General features: G+C 53.6%; 1 protein-coding gene across 1 annotated transcript in view; it reads right to left on the bottom strand.

Annotated features, from left to right (window-relative positions):
• Nucleotides 1–92: 92 nt before the first annotated feature.
• The window catches only part of Pcnx3 (pecanex 3), a 25,843-nt gene continuing 6,489 nt past the window's right edge, over nucleotides 93–19,446 (bottom strand). The window contains exons 12-36 of the mRNA XM_059262667.1: nucleotides 17,522–17,643; nucleotides 16,124–16,277; nucleotides 15,851–15,883; nucleotides 15,469–15,640; nucleotides 15,254–15,364; nucleotides 14,838–14,929; nucleotides 14,570–14,679; nucleotides 14,280–14,385; nucleotides 14,073–14,165; nucleotides 13,836–13,986; nucleotides 11,500–11,644; nucleotides 11,007–11,184; nucleotides 9,724–9,832; nucleotides 9,495–9,624; nucleotides 9,013–9,071; nucleotides 8,694–8,909; nucleotides 7,788–8,041; nucleotides 3,403–3,633; nucleotides 3,132–3,235; nucleotides 2,758–2,905; nucleotides 2,431–2,661; nucleotides 2,073–2,347; nucleotides 1,601–1,731; nucleotides 1,228–1,526; nucleotides 93–1,152 (exon numbers count right to left, since the gene is read on the bottom strand). Coding sequence (XP_059118650.1) covers nucleotides 958–1,152; nucleotides 1,228–1,526; nucleotides 1,601–1,731; nucleotides 2,073–2,347; nucleotides 2,431–2,661; nucleotides 2,758–2,905; nucleotides 3,132–3,235; nucleotides 3,403–3,633; nucleotides 7,788–8,041; nucleotides 8,694–8,909; nucleotides 9,013–9,071; nucleotides 9,495–9,624; nucleotides 9,724–9,832; nucleotides 11,007–11,184; nucleotides 11,500–11,644; nucleotides 13,836–13,986; nucleotides 14,073–14,165; nucleotides 14,280–14,385; nucleotides 14,570–14,679; nucleotides 14,838–14,929; nucleotides 15,254–15,364; nucleotides 15,469–15,640; nucleotides 15,851–15,883; nucleotides 16,124–16,277; nucleotides 17,522–17,643 — 3,849 coding nt within the window. The 3' untranslated portion in view covers nucleotides 93–957. The remainder of the gene's footprint in view (nucleotides 1,153–1,227; nucleotides 1,527–1,600; nucleotides 1,732–2,072; nucleotides 2,348–2,430; nucleotides 2,662–2,757; nucleotides 2,906–3,131; nucleotides 3,236–3,402; nucleotides 3,634–7,787; nucleotides 8,042–8,693; nucleotides 8,910–9,012; nucleotides 9,072–9,494; nucleotides 9,625–9,723; nucleotides 9,833–11,006; nucleotides 11,185–11,499; nucleotides 11,645–13,835; nucleotides 13,987–14,072; nucleotides 14,166–14,279; nucleotides 14,386–14,569; nucleotides 14,680–14,837; nucleotides 14,930–15,253; nucleotides 15,365–15,468; nucleotides 15,641–15,850; nucleotides 15,884–16,123; nucleotides 16,278–17,521; nucleotides 17,644–19,446) is intronic.

Genomic DNA, 19,446 nt, shown 5'->3' with positions numbered 1-19,446 from the left:
TCCGTGTCCTCACCCAGAAATGGGAACCAATGAACCGGCTTGCCAGACCAATCGGAGTGCCAGAGGCCACCTAGTGTCCAGCTGTGGCTCAACAGACAGCAGGTGTTCAGGCCCAGAAACTATTTCACTCTTTAAGGGCCGGGCCTTAGTAAATCTTCTACAAAGGCTGTCATTTGTCTGTAAAACTCATTTACGCCAGGTGTAGTGATGGACGCCATTAATCTCAGCACTTTGGAGGCAGAGGCAGGTGGATCGGAGTTCGAGGCCAGTCTGATCTACATAGGCAGTACACAGTGAGACCCTGTCTCAAAAACAACCCTTTCTATGCAGGTGTGATCCTCTTTAAGCATGGACGAGCTGAGGTTCAGAGTAAGGTGTTGGTTAAGATCAAGGTTGATGACTATGTGAGCCACTAGGGCTGGGAGCCTGTCCACTCTAGCTGATCCCCACTTGGGGGTAAGCCCACACCCTTCACCCTCTCTGTTCATTCTCCCTACCTCAGCCACCTCTAGCAACCTCACCTAGTCCCACATTAAAGAAACTGCCAACCAAAATCAAAAATAGTGTTATTAATTTGGTGTCTCTGAAGCACAGAGGAAAAAAAAAAAGAAAAATGACAAAAAGAACGAAGGAAACCACCCTTGCCACATGTCAGGGCCCAGGTCCAGGCTAAAGAGACCAGCCTTGTAGGCAGTGCAGGCCCAGGGACGGTCAGTCCTGGCCATGGGCTCAAAGAGGGACCAGCCCATGGGTTTGGCTCTTAGGCCTGGCTAGGAGGCCTGCTGCCTCAATTTGGGGCATCCAGGCCGTGGGTCAGGGAGAGTCTGGTCACTCAGTTCCGACTCTGCCTGAAGTAGACAGAGATCAGGGTGCGGTCGCCAAAGCCAGTCAATTCTGTGGTCCAGCAGAGTCCGAGTTACTGAGTCCTGGGATGAGATCCAGTAGAGGTCAGGCTGCTCAGTACTGATGCTCCAGCAAGGGCTGGGCAGCTGGGCTCTCTCGCTCCTCAACAGGGACAGGCCAGTCACCTGGGGCGCCGGTGGGTGTGCCACTTTCAGGGGCACTGCTGTCCAAGCAAGGAATGTCTTGGGTTGTTCTGGCAGGTGAGGCCTCAGAACTGACATCAGGACTGAGGCTGAGGTCTAGAGGGGCCTGTGGAAAGGAGAGAGGTGAGCAGACAAGCAGACCTGAGCCTCCTGGGATCTCATCCTCCCACAGGTCCCTTACCTGAGATTTGGGGGTGCCTCCTTTGGGGCTCCCTGAGGATGGCTCCCCATCAGATCCTCCCAGTCCCTTCCGACCCCCTAGACTCCACTTCCCACTGGGTCCCTCAGAACTGAGGAGACTAGGGCCAGTAGGTCTTGAGGGCCGGGGACCCTCAGTGGGAGCAGGCGAGGCAGGGGGTGGTCCAGGAAGCCGAGGGGGAGGCCACTGCAGCAGAGGAGGGGGCCGCCCATCACCAGAGCCACCAAGGGAAGGCCGTGGCCCCCAGCTCGGACCTGGTGGGAGAGGCTGCTCACTGCCGCCTGTAGGAGACAGATAAGGCAAAGGCATCAGCCGGGCTACAGTCTCCCCGCAGGCTCAGCCCAGCTTTGCTTACCTGCGGTGTTTTCAGGTGTGGGGTGTGCCAAGGGGGGGTTACTGCTGAGGGAGGTCAGGCCGCCGCCCCCACAGTCTGAGTCATCCACGTTCCCACCGCTATTGCAGCCGGCGCCACAGCCCTTGTGAAGTCTGGGTGGAAAAGCAGAGACGTGAGAAAGGGAGACCAGGGCTGAGGCCAGAGTCTCCTGAGCCCTAGGAAAAGTCATCTAACGTCCGAGTCTCAGGATTCTCGTCTCTCAAGAAATTGTGCTGCCTCGTTTTCAAAGGCTTTTGCTTAAACATTAAAGTCAGCTTTAGGGGGTCGGGGCTCTTTTTGGGTAAAGGGTCATCTCTCAGGGTCCAAGCTCACTGACTCCAGAACTTCATCTCTGTGGTCTTGGAGGGAGCTGTTTCATTCCTCTCTCTGTGCCCCTGCTACCCTGGAATCCCAGAGCATCAGGCCCTCAGTAAGAGGTGGCAGCCAGGCTCACCTCTCCCAGCTGCGCAGGAGCCATCGGGCAATGGCACCCAGGCTGACAGGGCCACCCCACAGCGCCCGCAGTTGGGGGTGGCTGCCAGCCAGAGATGTGGTAAGAGGTGACACGTAGATGGGGTAGCCCAGCGGCTGGTCACAGGAGGAATTGATCATGTTGCGGAGTGCCTGCTTGGCATTCTGGATGCTGCCACGCTCAGGGTTGCGGTTTCGCAGAAACACCAGCTCCTGCTGCTGCCCAGCCCATAGCCCACGCACACACTCTCGGTTTACCTGTGGAGGGCCACACCAAAGGTCAGGGCAGTGACATCAAGGAGGGCCTGGGCTGCAAGGTGGAGTAAGACCATCTGCCCCACCTTAATGACTCGGAAGCTGAGATGGCGCCGGTTGAGCATGATGATCTTGTACTCATCAGAAGCATCGTCCATGACGTGACGCAGTGCCAGCAGGGAGGGTGTGTTGCTAAGGATGGCACTACGCCAGGCAGGGTCGCCCTCATGTGAGATGACCAGCCGCTCCTCATTGGCCGCAATGGCATCATATAGGGCTGCTGGTTCCTCATACTCATCAGGAGATGTGAAATGATCCTGGTAGGGAGGACAGGACACGAGTCAGGAACTGCTGGCTTAGGGAAAGGCTTCATCTCTCACCTGCCCACTCTGCCTGGGCACACTCCTCCCTACCTGGTGAAGCTTGAGGGCCATGCGAACCCCAGGTGCCACCACTCGGTGAAGCAGGTCCATATCAGCGAAGACCCACTCGTCACGCGGGGAGGTGATCCGAAAGTCCCCCTTGAACAGGGCGTGCAGGCCGTAGAGGAAGGGTTCTAGGCTGGTGGGGAGAGGACATTAGCAACAGGGAGAGCCAGGAGGGACTGTTCCCACCTTGCCAAGGAAGCCAATCTCTCCCTCACAGAGCAGTGAAGAGCAAGCGAGGCCAGGACCGGTCAGAGTCTTGTCCATGTGAGACAAGAGGCACGCCCATCCAACAGGAATTTAGAGCTCTTCAGGGAAGGGCAGAGGGAGAGCAGCAGGCCCAGCTGGCTGTGGGCACTCACCTGGCAGACATGCTGTGTGAGGCTGTCCCCAGGGCTCGGCGACCCAGCACACATAGGCCAAAGCATAGTGTGACCAATGGTGAATTCCAATCCTGGTCCACGGGCTATGGCACAAAGACCCCAGGATGAGTACAGCTCAGTGTGGGACTGAAAACTTGGGGTTGAGGCTGGAGTCTAGACTGACTGACACTCGGTGTGAAGGGAGTGACCAGGAACCCCAAGTCCTTAGACTCAGGGGAGAGGTAGATCTCAGGGAATGGTAGAGCCTGACCTGGCTGCGCCGAGAGGCACAGTACTGGATCCATTCAAGGTGAACAGCGCAGAAGGACGGCAGCGAGAGGCCAGACAGGCGAAGGTCATAGTCCTCATCAACACTCAGTGAGAAGGTAGGGTCTGAATCAGCGTAGCCAAGGGCTCGCACAGGCCGTAAGGCAGCCGTGATGCCCTCATGGTTCAGCCAGGTCTCCAGCTTTGGAGAGCGGCTCACATAGTAGATGATGCTCTGGGAGAGGAGGGGCAGATGTCAGGGGTACAACTCGACCCCAAAACCCCTGCACTGGGGAGAAATCACCCCAGCCTTGAGCTACAATGCTTCCTATGATGCAGCTCTGCAGCTCAGCTCAGCTCTCTGAAGCTAAGCAGGCACATCACTCCTCTCCTGGGATGAGTAAGAACCAGCAGGAAGCACCACTCACAGAGTGCTCCCTCCCGCACTGTAGGCAGACCTGCTCACTGTCCTCTTCTTGCCATTCCTAGGGGAATGGAGGCTCACATAGATGACAGTCTTGCCCAATGTCACCTAAGAGGGAAACTGGGCTGGAATGTGAAGACACTGTGCAACATCTAGATCTCAGGGCCAGGAAGGTCAGAGGCTGGAAGTGTTGCCTACAGCCCAGGGAACCTACATGACCTGGGGCATGGGTCCCTTTAGGCAAATTACTATGACAGACATAAGACTTTCTCTGAGAAAGCCAGAGGCACACACTCTGTACCTAAGTTCAGAGTGTCTGGCTATTCTTTTTTTTTTTTTGGTTTTCCGAGACAGGGTTTCTCTGTGTAGCTTTGCGCCTTTCCTGGGACTCACTTGGTAGCCCAGGCTGGCCTCGAACTCACAGAGATCCGCCTGGCTCTGCCTCCCGAGTGCTGGAATTAAAGGCGTGCGCCACCACCGCCCGGCGTGTCTGGCTATTCTTAAGACACCTTGTTGGCCGGGCGAGTGGAGAGCAGCTTTGGGGAAGGAGGTAGCTGGTAAAGCTGGGACAGCTGGCGAACAGCAAGGTTACGGGGACTCCATGTGCCACCCTGAGCTGTAGCTGATGGGGTTGGCCCTCTGCCTGGGTAAGTGGTGGGGAACCGCGCCCAAGGTTCACTAAAGCCCAGGGTGTAGCCGCCATGGACAGGAGCCGCTCAGACAGCAGGCAACCAAGCAGGGCAACTGTGTGGGACACTGGGAGGCTGAGCCTGGGCAAAACGGCCAGGGTACAAGCTAGGAGGAACTGAACTCGAACAGCTCCCCAGGTGGAGAGCACGGAGTCAGGCTGTGTGTGGCCATCGGATCCCTGCACAGATGTGGCTTTGGCACAAGTTGATGAGAAAGAGGTCTGGTGAAGACTGGCTGCTGACTTCTATCTTACTAAAGGAAGGGAAAGGAGTTGAATGAGTGAGCTTTGGCCTCCACATTGACCTTCCTGCCTAGAGAGCATTGCTAAAGTCCAGGTACCACCAGAGCCCCTGAGAAAAACCCAAAAGCATTGCTTCTGGGTCAGGGAGGAGCTGGCCTGGCACGTGTTAATGAAGTTCATTGTGTTCTATGACATGCCTTCTGAGTGATTCTCAAGATGACACCAAAGTCCAAGACTTCCTAGTAAGAGCTCCTGTCTAGAACATTCTCTGTAGCTGGTTGTACTCAAAATGCTGCCTGGGTACATTTCACTGACCATGCATGGGCCTCAGGACCCTGGTGCCTTCCTGCACTTGGCCCACTGCCTATATGAGGTCTGAAAGCTGACTCTTCAGCTGTGATGGGGCCATCACACAGGAGCCATCTTTCCCAAGGTCCACCAAAGAATGCAACCTAACATGCAAAACCTAAGACCTTGAGGATGAGGCTTGGCTGCAGGTGGCTCAGGTAGCTGGTGGCTCTGTGCCCAGAGACTGTATTTTATTTGTTACCCACTACTAAGCGATGCCCACAGGAAGGGCAAGACATGAGCAGAAATACCGTAGCACAGCCAAAGCTGCATGGGAAGGCAGAGTCTGGTCTGGCCCATCCAGAAGGTCCAAGCAGTGCCGTGGCCTGGGCTCCTAGCACAGCTGCCACTCCCTAAGCCCTGCCTTGTCCTCCCAAGCTTTACTCCTACATGCCTTTGTCACGTCTCCAAGCTGCTTCCGCCCAGCTGCTCAGGTACCGAGGCTAAGGCAAACTGCATCTTCAGGGGACAGTAAAGCTAGCCAAAGACAAACACGTTTCCGTCTGCCAGCCTAAGCCTGACTAGTGCCTGGTGCACAGCAGTCTAGGGCACATACAGGTCTGACAAGACTCGTGGGGAGCATGGGGTGGCCTGACAGAGGCTCTCCTCTTCAGAGCTTAGGAAGGCAGACAGGACCTTGACAGCGGAGTGATCTGGGGTTAGAAATGAACCTTTGGCCAGGCGGTGGTGGCACACACCTTTAATCCCAGTACTCTGAGGCAGAGCCAGGCAGACCTCTGTGAGTTCCAGGCCAGCCTGGTCTACAGAGCGAGATCCAAGACAGGCACCAAAACTACACAGAGAAACCATGTCAAAACACCAGAAAAGAAAAAAGAAAAAGAAATGAACCTCTGGATTACTTCTGGCCTGCTTCTTGGTAAAGTGGAGAGTGGGCAGAGCCTTACCAACTCTTCCCTAGGAGTGGTTGGGAGGACAGAAGGAACAGCAGGAATTACGGTTTCTCAGGTTTTCCAACACATGACACTGAAGGATGTCCACAGGGCCTGGGGTAGAGGGACAGACTTGGGTTGTATGAGTCTGCCTTAAAGGGAACCTCATGAGGAAGGCTCATCTAGCCCCAGCAGGTCACCACAGTTTCAGGGCAGGTCTTAAGAGCATGTAGGATCTGAACTGTGACCACCAACCCATCACAGTCTGTGGTGGTTTGAATGAGAATGGCCAGCAGAGGCTTATCTATTTGAATGTTTGGCTCTCAGTTGGTGGACTATTTAGGAAGGATTAGGAGGTGTGGCCTTGTGGAGGAGGTGTGTCACAGGGCTGTGTGTCACAGGGTGTGTCATGTGGCTAAGACAGAAGCTCTCAGCCACTGCAAGCCTGCCTCCTACCGTGCTCCCTGCATGATGATGTAGACTCACCCTCTGAAACTAAGCAGGCCCTTGATCAGATGCTTTTATAAATTGCCTTGGTCATGGTGTCTCTTCACAGCAATAGAACAGTAAGACACTTGCAAAGTGCCCCTCTTCTGAGTGCCACAAAACCTTCTTGTTCCGTTCATCCCCAAAGCCTGCAAGCCCCACTTCCCAAGGGGTGAACTGAGATAGGACAAAGGAGGCACTGTTCTAGGTTCCTGAAGCCCGACAATTCCCTGCCCAGTGCTCCGTCTCGGCACTCTAACAGGTCTCAGACCCTCCGGCCTGACTTAGAGCCCCCCTGGCTAAGGCAGTAAACCTAGTGACTGAGATGCCGGGCCTGAGCCTAGAACCTGGCTCTGTCACATTCTAATGCCAAAGTCCCAACCAATTATTTCACCCCTGCAAACCATTTGTCTACATGTGCATGTGGAGACCAGAAACGACATCAATTACCTTCCTCAATTGCTCTCTACCTTATTTTTGAGTCAAGGTGTCTCACTGAACCTGGAGCTTACCAATTTGACTGAACTTCTTGGCCAGCAAGCCCCAGAGCTCCTTCTCTGTCTGCCTCCTCAGATCTGGGGTTATAGGTCACGCCAATACACCCAGCTTTCACAGGACTTTTTTGAGAGTCTTTCACATAGTCCAGACTGGCCTTGAACCCTAACCTTCTTGCCTCCACCAATCAAATGCTTGAATTACAGCAGGAGCCAGCGTCTATGAAGGGACACCAGAGGCTTCTCCATGTGTGTGTGGAGTCTATCCAGCTCAGGTGAGATGCCTGGCACAGAGCCCACCTGCAATGTGCAGGACTGCTGGGCTCCTGGGGCTACCTCATGACGCCTGTCAGCAAGCACCATCACTGTGAGACGGGAAGGCTGGTGGCTTTTATGGTTTTGGTTTGGGTACTATGAATTGAGTCTAGGGCCTCAGGCACGCTAGGCACACCTTCTACCACACTCGTAGCCCCAGCTGTGGCCCTGAAGACACACCTCAGCCCACCACCACAGCGGGACCCACCAACCTGGGAGGGGACCCACGACTGTGCTGCCTACCCACCCTCCACACTCAGGGCCTGAAACAGGCCTTCTGGAAGAAAGGCACCAGGGAGCTCCTACTCTGGGTACCTGTTCACCAGGCCTCTGTCGCCTGCTGTCTGATGTAGCACTGTGAAGAACGCTTAAACTGCGTCCTCTGTTTCTCTTGACCAAAACAGGCTCCCGACATTCCCGAGGATGACAGGCAGCACTCAGCATGCTCTCAGTGGGTGAACTCACTAGGAGTCACTCCCGGGGAGCAGGCACCCGCCATACCTTGACATAGTAGGTGATGAGGATCTTGCGGAGGTCGAACACCTGCAGCATGGAGGCAGCGTTGTTGTCGCTGATGCTGTAGCCTTCCAGCACGTACTTGCTGGCTGTCACCTCCCAGGCCAGCCAGCGCTGCCCAAAGGCAGCGTTGAAGGACAGGACTCGTGGCAGGTGGCCCGGCTCACAGCAGCAGCAGCCTTCATCTTCCTCCACACCCTCGGTGATGGCCTCCACCTCCCGCTGCTGGCAATATGTGCCTGTGGGACAGGGTGGCCCAGTCAGGGCCACCAGGTAATCCCTACTGCCCGGCACGTCACTAGACCCACTGCTACTCAGCTTCCACCCTAAGACATTGAGTAAAGGTTACTAAAAGAATGGGTTAACAAAGAGACCCTTTCTCCTCACAATTTCAACTGACAGAGAGAAATGGGCTCAGTTCCCCCATGTCATGAGGCAAAGATCAAAATCTACAAAGTGCCTTTCTCAAGGTCCTGGTGCTCGTGTGCTGTGCATGGAGCGTCTCTCACTGCCTGAGAGACTTGTCTCCAGCTGGCATATAGCACGTATGAGCTCCTGAGAACAAGGAACCAGCTACCCGCAATGCTGGCAGGTGCTTGTCAGGCACCCAGTTAAGACCCAGAGCGGGCCGGAAGCTGGCATCAGGGCCCAGGGTCTCAGCTTTCATCCCTGGACTCCCTGTGAGGACAGAGGTGGTGTGTGCCTGTGGCGGGTGTCACTGGAGAGTGAGCGGCCAGGGTAGAAAACCCAGGCTCAGGGAAGAAGAGAGCCTTGCCTGAGATTACCAAGGGCTTGACTAGGATCGAGTCTCAACACGATATGAAATGTTGTGTCCCAGCTCAGGCTCTGCTTACTCTGCTCCTCACCCCCCAGCTCAGCTGCGTGGCTCACCCCTGAACTCAAGGCCACGCAGCTGGAAGGTGACGAGGCCATTTCCAACCTCGATGAGGTGCACCAGCGCGTTGAGGTAGTCGGAGGCCAGGACAAAGCAGTCACCAGGGGCATAGTTGCCCCAGCGGCCCAGCACCAAGTCCCCACATAGGGTGTGCTGCAGCGAGCGCGTCAAGTGCTCATAGAAGATGGAGTTGAGGTTGTTGTCATCAGCTCCTGGGACATAAACAAACACACACAGGCAAAGGTGTCAGGAAAGAGGGCACCCTCCAGGGGACACCTTACCTGCCTGTAAGCTCCTGGACAAGTGGCTACCCACCTGGGTTCCGGTCCAGCTGTGTCACTAGGCGGGTGTTGGAATGATCCACACGTTTAGTGCTGTTCAGAGAGCAACAATGTATCAGCCAGGGCCAGGCAGCCCATCAGCGTGTTCTCTGCCCAGGTGCCATCCTGGTCCTCTCTAAACCCACATCCCTGAGCTATGAGCAGATGCCACCTGTAACTGTCACTGTAGCTGTCAGATAAGGAGGCCAAGTCTCACGGACATAAAGGGGCTCACACAGGACCACAAGGAGAGGGAGACCTGGAGAGGAATGGGTTCTAAGGCCAGGCAGCCTCCACTGAGGCTTTGGCCTGGTACACGTTTGGCCTTTACCAGACTCACAACCTCAAGTATCCCCACTGAGGCCAAGCACCCACACCCTTGCTGTGGGTATCAGAACCCCTTTCTGGGTGCTTTCTGGCCAGGACTCCAGGGCCTCATCTTGCTGGTCACCAAATCCTCTCTCTCATGAGACTTACTTGTAGTCCCTCTCCCAGAACTTGAGGGGCCTTGCGTAGGACATGATGAAGACGGCACTTCCCAGCAGGGGGTTGAGTGGTGTGGAGAAGAGCCCTGAGAGCAGGGCCTGGAGGAACAGCATGGCCGAGTCTGGGCACAAGTCAAGGAGGTGACAGGCACATGGGACCTTCTGCCTCCCGCTCCTCCCTCTGCAACCCCACCCCCAAAGGACAGCTAGAAGCTGGATACGTGGTACAGCGAAGGGCTGGGCGAAGGCATGGAAGGCTGAGCCCCAGGTGATCTGCCAGGGTGCAATGTAGGTCAGCACAAAACGCAGCTTGTACAGCAGGTCCCACAGCTGCAGGTCATCAAGGCGGAGGTGACAGAACACAGACATGGTCACACATGGTGGTAAGATCTGCCAAACCTCCAGACACCAGTCCCATGGGATGGACGTCAAGACTTCTCCCAGCCCTTTCTTTCTGGACTTGGCTGGCAACACCTGAAATCATGGGAACTTCTACCTGGCTCTAAAGAACATTAGCTAGTCAGTTCCCATGAGGGCAGTGGGAGCTTCCTATTGCTCTCCTGGTTCACAGATGGGGAAGGTCCAGTTCAGATAAAGGCAGAGGAGGGAAATGACTTTCTCAGGACATGTAGCTCAGTTACTAATGAGAATTTCAAGAGATGACCCTAGGCCCTACCCTCAGAAGGGTCTAGGGCAAGCCTGGTGGGCCGGTTTCTAATAGTTCCAGATATTTAAAAGGATCACAAGTTTCAGGGCAGCCTGGGCTGTAGAGTGAGTTCAGGTGAGCCTATGTAACGTAGTAAGACTCTATCTCAAGAGTCCAAAGAGGGCTAATCGAACAGCTCAGTAGTAGAACATTTGCCCAGCACAACCAAATCCCTGAATTCAAATTCAAGCAAACAAACAAACAAATAAATAAATAAAAGTAGAAGACGACCTAATACGGAAGCTTGCCAACAAACAAAAATCAAACTAAGAAAAATAATTAGGGTCCAATTGTGAGTCCCAGGACCATGACAGATGGTAGGCCTTCATGATGATGTGGAGAACGGTCCTTTGATCAACATGACCTCCAAGCCTGACTGGGGGATCCCATGGCCCAAGCGAATAGCTATACATGCAGGCCCTAGGATCTATACTCTCAGCTCTGAACTGGGTTCCGGTGGGGGCTGGTAAAGGGGCAGAGGTCAGAGGCTTTACAACATCCAGGCGACAAGGTCAGGTCTTGACATTGCTGATCCTGAGGAAGCTGGTTGTGAGGTCAGACTGGCCATCAAATCCCAGGAGGGCAGGATGCAGGTTCCCCCTTAAGCCTCAACCTGCTCTCTGCAGGGCGAGGTGGAGGAATCCCTTCCTCAGACCACTGCAAAGACCCACAACCGAAGCCATACAAGACGGCAGGGGACAGGCTGCAGATCCAGCACACATTCTTTCCCCCTCTGACGCAACAGTTCTGCTCTATATGCTGGTCAACCTGGAGTCGGAGTCAAAGCCAGCAGCTTACCTTGCTGCAGAGCAGGGACATGAGGAAGTAGTCGAGCAGAAAGCCCTGTGAGAGCCGAGGGTAGTCGAAGTGGAAGAGCAGGACGGTGAAGGCCAAGGTCAGGTACTGCTGGGGTGGGCAACAGAAGGCTGAGCGGAGCAGCTTCAGCCCAGCCACAGTCATCAGCAATGCCCGGCAGCTGTGGGTGGGGCAGGCATTCAGACATGGCAGGGCCTTAGGGAGGAGTGGGCACAGACACACATCTCTCACCAATAGGTCTGAATGCAACCCTAGGCACCTGCTGTCGACTAGAAGAGTACCCCCCTTTTTCCTGTGTCAACGATTCTTAGGTTCAGTACCTCTGAATGAAGTGATGGGGACACAGTTGCTTCAAATGACAGCTCACTAAGAGCTGCAATCCTACTTTGCCTTGCTTAGGTACTACCCATTCCTCAGTGGGAATCAATGAGGATGTAGACAGAGAATGGCAGAGAGGGGAGTGAGTGGTCCTCACTAGAGGCAGAATTTGTCTGGATGGCTGACAACCGTGTGGGCATCCACTGTGAGAGCGTTGAGAACCACAGCAGGGTAGATGAGGTACTTCTCAACACACTGCAGGCCAGCATAGAGCTTCTCAAACCACATCACCTGGGCAGCACCTGCAACGGAAAGGCAGGGTGGTTGGCTGACACTTGGCCCTCCACATGGCCCATGTGGAGGAAGCCAGAGGACTATCCACCACAGGGCCAGAAAGCACCCTGAAGACGCTGTGCTGGGCTGCGCTGTCCTGGGCTCCTGGAGACTTTGGCTAGTGAGGAGGGAAGACTGTTGACAGCTCTGAATGAGGACGAAGAGCCCAGCAGGACATGGGCTCCACATGCCACTTAGCATGTCACGGGCTTGGGAGTGGGGATGGGGGGACTTTGTTCTGTTTTTACGGTCCATGGAAACAAACCTGATAAAAACAAAACAAAACAAAACAAACAAACAAAAAAAACCTCTTAGAGACCCACCAGAGATAGGCAAAAGTTATGTAGAATAGGCTGAGGGGTCAGAGGACCCCAAGCTGCAGGCCCTTCTGAGGGGCAAGCTCTTGGTTTAACTAATGAGAGGAAGACAGATGGGGATGCTGGCCCAGGCAAAAGTGCCACTGTTTGAGGAAAACAAGCACCACATACAGATAACAAATATGGACTGAGCAGTCTGAGTGGGTAACAACAATGAGAGAAAACAGGGCCATGAATTTCAGAGCGAGCAGGAGGATGGATGGGCACAAGGGAGGGGCTGGAAGGAAGAGAGGGAAGAGTGAAAATGATGTATAATCTCAAAAAATAAAAAACTGTTCAAAAAACTATTCAAAAAGAAAAACAAGGGGTGGCAAAATAGTCAGCCCCCGAACCTGATGAGTTCGAGTCCCAGGAGCACATGGTAGAGAGAACCAACCCCTGGAGGTTGTTCTCTGACCTCCACATGTGTGCAGTGCACACACACACACACACACACACACACACACACACAATTCTGTTAATAAAACAGTATGTAATGTGATCTTTGTATCGCCGGGTGGTGGTGCACTCGGGAGGCAGAGGCAGGCGGATCTCTGTGAGTTTGAGGACAGCCTGGTCCATAGAGCAAGATCCAGGACAAGGACCAAAACTACAGGATGAAACTCGGTCTTGAAAAACAAAATAGACAGACAGATGCTGTGGGATGGTCTATATGTCAAATGTGTTGCTCTGAATGGTCAATAAATAAAACACTGATTGGCCAGTGGCCAGGCAGGAAGTATAGGTGGGACTAACAGAGAAGAGAATTGAGAGAACTGGAAGGCAGAGGGAGACACTGCCAGCCGCCGCCATGACAAGAAGCATGTGAGGATGCCAGTAAGCCACGAGCCACATGGCAAGGTATAGATTTATAGAAATGGATTAATTTAAGATGTAAGAACTAGATAGCTGGAAGCCTGAGCCATTAGGCCAAATAGTTTAAATAATATAAGCGTCTGTGTGTTTATTTTATAAGTGGGCTGTTGGACTGCCGGGTCTTGGCAGGACCCAGAGAGAAAACTCTCCAGCTACAGATAGATAGATAGATAGATAGATAGATAGATAGATAGATAGATAGATAGATAGATAGATAAAAGTGCACATGTATGAGTGTTTTGCCTGCATGAATATCTGTGCATCATGTGTATGCAGTGCCTTTGGAGGCCAGAGAGGTCATCAGACCTCCTGGAACAGGAGTAACAGCAGATTGTGAGCCAACACCTGGGTGCTAGGAATCAAACCCAAGTCCTCTGAAAGAGCAGTCAGTGCTCTAACTGCTGAGCCATCTCTCCAGCCCCACCAACCAAGATGTTTAGAGGCTAGAGGAGCTTTTTGTTTGTTCTGAGACAGGATCTCACTATGAAGCCCAGTTGGCCTGGAACTCGCTCTGTAGACCAGGCTGACCTCAAGCTCACAGAGATCCACCTGCTTTTGCCTCCTGAGTGCTAGGATTAAAGGCATGGACCATGTAGAATATTTTAAAATATAGCCTGGAAGATTTTTTTTTAGAAAATACTGCCACAACAGGCCCTAAATGGCTGTGACCCACAGGTGGCAATTCAGGATTGGAATTCCTCTGCTGTTAGCGACAGCAGGGAGGCAGGACAAGGGCGGTGCATGGGTTAAGAGTACAGCAGAAACCACACCAGGACAGGGAAAGGAGTAGGCGCAGAGGGCAGGGTGGGCAGCAGGTGCCCTCTGCTGCCACCCTCAGCCCAGAGGATCACACTTGTCATCACAATGTTCTCCGACCAGACTCTGCCCAGCCTGGGCACCCGGGGAGAAGGGAGCAGGCGGCACTCACCCCGCACTTCATACTGGCTGTACTCCAGCGGCTTCAGCACAGGCTGTGAGAGGCAGAACCAGGGTAGCTGTTTGCGGAGCTGCGGCAGCAGGTAGTGTGTGAAGAAGCCCACGGCTCCTGCCAGTGCATACAACACGAAGCCCAGCACCGACTGCAGGAGGGAGAGGACAGAAGATCGACTCAGGCCCAGCAGGCTCTTCTCAGAACCAAGAGGGGGGTGACTTTTAGCACACAAACCTTCAGGGCAATGAAGACGGTGCTGGCACTGACGGCAAAGGTGAGCACGGCGATCACCACACACATCACCAAGTCGGAGTGCAGGACCTCACGCTGCAGAGCCAGGAGACACAGCGTGACTGCCTGCTGCATGGGGTCACATGCCCCTCCCAGGCCCAGACCGGCCAGGCCCATACTCCTGCACCCTCGTCACTTCCCATCCCTCACCACCGACTGGCGCATCTTCTCTGGCAGCGGGTCTGGGGGCTCTGCCCGGGCTGTCTCTAGGCTCCGCTCCTCCAGCTCAGGGAAGAGCTTACTCCGGACTAGAGACCTGGAGGGAAGAAGAGTCAGAGACCAAGGCAAGCGCTACTGTCCCTTCCTTACACAGATTCTGTCAGTCCCAGGCACATGCACTGACCACCCAAGTTCCAGGCATGCACGCACACGCGCGCGCGCACACACACACACTCAAGAGTACACATGTATGCACATAGACAGGCACATGCAGCACCCACCAGAGCACAGTGGGGTCACTGCTCTGCCGGCTTAGATGGTAGGACAATGCCACCAGGAGGCCACAGAAGACTGAGAAGAGGACAGGGACGTGCTGCTCCGGCCAAGGTGTCTAAAGGAAAGAACCCATGCTGGTCAGGGGTGGGGAAGATAAGTACTGGAAGAGACACTGGGTGTCCCAGTGAGAAGCCACTGCTGAACTCAATTCACAGCCCTGTCCCAACAAACCCACAAGACTCAGCAAGCCCAGGTCCCACAGGCCAGCACTACCTTAATGGCCCCAAGGCAGAAGCCGTAGAGCAGGGCAGCAGCCAGCAGGCTTCGGGTGAGGCTGAAGACCGCAGTGAGTGGGCTGGTGGCGGCTGGGAGCAGGGAGAAGTAGGTAAAGCCCAGCTCTGGCCTCTGGGCATCTCCAACTCACCCTGTCCCACTGCTCCTCAATTCCCACAAGACCTCCCAGGACACCACCCTCCTCCAAGAGGCTCTCAGAGTTTCTAGTGTTCCGGGCTGAACCCACTTGCCTGGGGAAGGGAGACGAAAGAGGAGGAGAGGGAAAAAGAGGAAAGGAAGCACAGGGCCCTTGCAGCCACGATATGGATGCAGGGAAGGCTCTAGAAGAACTCCAGCTGTCGACCCAATCTGTGGGTGGACCCTCCTGGCCCCTAAGCCACCTGTGGGCACAATACCTGTGCCTCCAAAGCCGTGCATGTCTATCTGCTCCAGGAGGTACATGAGGCAGGTGTTGACCTGGGGCAGGAGGCCCAGGAGGAAGACGAACGGGAAGCACAAGGTGAACACTGTTCAAAGGGGGTGTGAAGGCCCAGTCAGTCTACCACCCTCCCCCCCCAGCCCACCCTCTAGACTCACTCCCTTAGGTCACCCTTGCCCTGCCCTGCCTCACCAGTGGCCACGTCTCGGGCACAGAAGAAGAAAGAGGCAGAGAAGAGCGTGAGGCCGTAGAGAGAGACGGGTGGGAAGGGCTGAGCTGTGCCCAGGGCATCCAACAGCCAGATGAGCAGACAGCAGATGCAGAAGTAGACGGGCCGGCTGTACGCAATCACCCAGTTGTGGCCCTAGGGAGTGGGCCAGTGAGGAATTGGGCATTCCCAATGACCCCCCTGCTGGCATGTGCACATATTCAACACGCCCCAGACTTGGCCACATCCAAGCTGGAAAGCTGGGGAAGATGGGGGCAAAGCGGGTAGTAAGGGAGCTCTGCCCCTCTCCCACCATGGCCTTGCACTGAGGCCTTCTGGCCAGAGCACTGCCCCACAGGTACTCACATGCATGGGAGATGCTGCATCGGGCTGCACACTCTGGAAGAGACAGGGTCGTGTTGGTAACAAGAACTGGGGACCATACAAGAACCAAAGCACTGAGAGCTGCCCAGCTCCACCACTGGGCAGTAGTAAGTGACCAAGGCAGGACCCTGTACTTGTCAGATGGGGAGCTGGCTGCCGGGGACCTTAATCAGATTATCTATATCTCCCCTCAGACCTGGAACAAGGGGAAGGGATGGCCCAGGAAAGCTGTGGATTCGGGGAGCCAGGTCTGACCTTGAGCAGGGAGTACTGACAGGAGGCGATGACCAGGCAGAACTGAAAGACCCAGATGTCAGTGAAGAAGCCTTTGAGCAGCAACAGGTATCCCAGGAAGGCAACCAGGCTGCTCAGTCCAACGCCAAAAATGTTCTCCATTATCCCCCTCGTCCTACAAAGAAATGGGAGTCAGGGCACAGCTTCCCACCCCAGTTTCTAAGAAGAGTTGGGGAGAGAGGACTCTGTCCTAAAGATCCACCTCTGGGCCTCTGAAAAGCTAAACTTCTGACCTCACAGGAAAGAGACCAGGTGACATTTGCTCTCAAAAACCATCTTGTTGGGTCACTGGCTGTATCCACTTCCTGTTCATGCTGACATGAGTTACAGTGTGCACACAGCAGGAGCGCCATGATGTGTACATGGGCAATATCCTACCTGTCCCCAGTCGCAGGCTGAAACAAGGGGGATAGACAGGAAATCAGGCTGGGGGAATCAGGCCCAACTCCTTGATGGCAAACAAAGGTCCTTTGACTTCATCTTTCTGGCCTTTGTTTCCCCTCTGAACATGGGAAAGTTTTTTTTTTTAATAATTAAAATTGTTATTTATTTATATTTTATGTATGAGTGCTCTGCATGTATACCTGCACATCAGAAGAGGGCATCATATCCTATTACAGATGGTTGTGAGCCACCATGTGGTTGCTTGCTGGGAATTGAACTCAGGACCTCTGGAAGAGCAGCCAGTGCTCTTAACCACTGAGCCATCTCTCCAGCCCCCAGGAAAGGTTTTCGAGGCAATCAAGTTTATGAACCTATTTAGGTTACAGCACTCAGGCAAATAGAACAGAAGGAAAGAAAAACCTGATCCTGGAAAGGGAGAACAGTAAGGACTCATTCATTTTGAGAAAGGCTTGGAGAGAAGGGTAGCCCTGTACCCCAACCCCTTTGTACTCCAGAGGAGCCTAAAGAAACCCACTGCAGCCAGGAGTGGTGCTTCAGGACTCTAGTTCTGGAACTTTCGAGGTTGAGGCAGAAGGATCACTGGAGGTCTAGACCAGCCTGGATTACAGAGTGAATTTCAGGCCAGTCTAGGCTACAAACAAGACCTTGTCTCAAAAACAGAAACCAAGCCAGGTACAGTAGTGCACACCTGTAACCTCAGCATGGCAGGTGGAAAGAAGATGACCAGGAGTTCAAGGCTAGCCTCAGCTACATAACAAATTTGAACCCAGCCTGGTTTATGAAACCCTTTCTTAAAAACCCAAAACAACAACAACAACAAAAATCCAACACAGCCTCCAGCAATTGCGCCATTCAGGACCTCTGACAGCATGGCCATCTCAACAGGTTCCGAGTTTGGAAGAGCAGAGTCCCAGCACTTTCTGGGGTTAGTAAACAATGACTGCAGGTACTCACCGGTCCAACAGAGCCAGCAGGGCCAGACGCTCATAGCGCACAGAGGTCCAACGGCCAGGAAGAAACCAGTACTTATAGCTGTGCTGGGCCCGGGGCGGTGCCTCCTCCATCAGTGTCTGCTCCTGGGATTCGTGCAGGGAGTCCTGGTCCAGCAGGTCAAACTGCAGTCCCCACAGCCGCGGCCATCAGCCCCGCCACCCCCATGATCTATCATCATCCCTCCCCCAACACACTGGTCAGATGACTGAGCATGTACTTTAGCACACCAAGGTCACACTGTCTAGTGGCCCTATGGCTGCTCTGACTCTCAATCAGAAGGGCTTGCTCCTAGCTCTAGGTTCCTAGGACATGGCTGAATTGTTGCTACAGGCTGCCAGGTGCCAGAGTCACCAAATCTTATGTCCATCTTCCCCACTCAGGCAGACTCTTCAGTGAAGTCTACTTTGTCCGTCAGGACCTAGCACAGACAGTATCTCCTTCAACATGGAGCCACTACTGTCACTGTGACAACCCATTCAGGAGCACACCTGAGGACAGGCTAGAGCTGTGTGTCCCAGAGAAAAGTACTTAGCTTCTTTAGGCTGGTGTACACTTCATTCAACAAGTGTTAATCAGTTGTTGAGATGGCTCAGAGGGTAAAAGCACTTGCCACACAAGCCTGACAGCCTGAGTTCAGTCCCTGAACTCCATGGTGGATAGAGAACACTGACTCCTTCACATGGACACTGTGATATGCTGTACGAGTGTGCATGCATGCACACACACACACACAGAAAGAGAAAGACAGACAGACACACACACACACACACACACAGAGAAAGACAGACACACACCCAGAGAAAAACAGACAGACACACATACCCCCAGAGGGAGAGAGACACACACACCCAGAGTAAGATAGACAGACACACTCGAGACAGACAGACATACACACCCAGAGAAAGACACAGACACACACATCCAGAGAGAAACACAGACAGACAGACACACATACACCCAGAGACAGACAGACACACAGACACACACACACATACCCAGAGACACAGACACAGACACACAGACACACACACAGACACACACACACACACACACACACACACACACACACACACACGGGAGGAGGGGCAGGCATGCACACACAGCATCTGCAGGATACAATGGAGAGCCCAAAGATGCACAGCTCTGCCCATAAATGACAAGTACACAGACAGCAAGGCTGCTGCTGCTGCTGCTGATTCTACATAATGGTTACATAAAATAAACGAATCAAGAAAAGGTAGCCAGGCTGGCAGCAATGACCTATAATCTTAGGTACTTGGGAGGCTGAGGCAGGAGAATCCCAAATTCAAGGCCTACCTGTGCTACAGAGTGAGGTTAAGGCCAACCTAATCAACTTAGTGAAATCCTGTCTCAAGATAAATAATAATAACAATAATAATAAGAGAGGGCTGGGAAAATAGCCTGGTCATAGAATGTTTACCCAGCATTCAATCCCCATTGTCTCACACACAAACACATACACACAGACTGGCACATGGCGGATTCTAGCAGTGCTCAAGGTCCATCTGTGATCTTAGGTGTTAGGCATTTTGAGTTAGTCCTTTTAGGACTATTCTCTGAACTCTGACAACATGTTTGGGTGGTGTTTTGTTTTGATCGGAGTGTGCATGTATTTTAATAGACACAGGATCCCACTTGGTTGTCAGGGCCGGCCTTCAACTCTCGGGCTCATGTGGTACTCCTGTCTCAGTCTCTGGAGAAGCTGGGACAATAGCTGAGGTCATGTTTTATGCATTCTTCGTGCTTCTGTTACTACTGGAATGACTGTGTAAGTGATAATCGATTAGCAGTAAAGAAGGACACTATCACTAACCATGCTGTGATGAGGTGCATTAACAGGTGATCTCAGGCAATCACACTCGGAG

Source organism: Peromyscus eremicus, chromosome 1 (genome assembly GCF_949786415.1).
Source record: "Peromyscus eremicus chromosome 1, PerEre_H2_v1, whole genome shotgun sequence".
Classification (NCBI taxonomy): Eukaryota; Metazoa; Chordata; class Mammalia; order Rodentia; family Cricetidae; genus Peromyscus; species Peromyscus eremicus.
The sequence above is the reverse complement of the archived record's forward strand: the minus strand, read 5'-3'. Positions and strand labels throughout refer to the sequence as shown.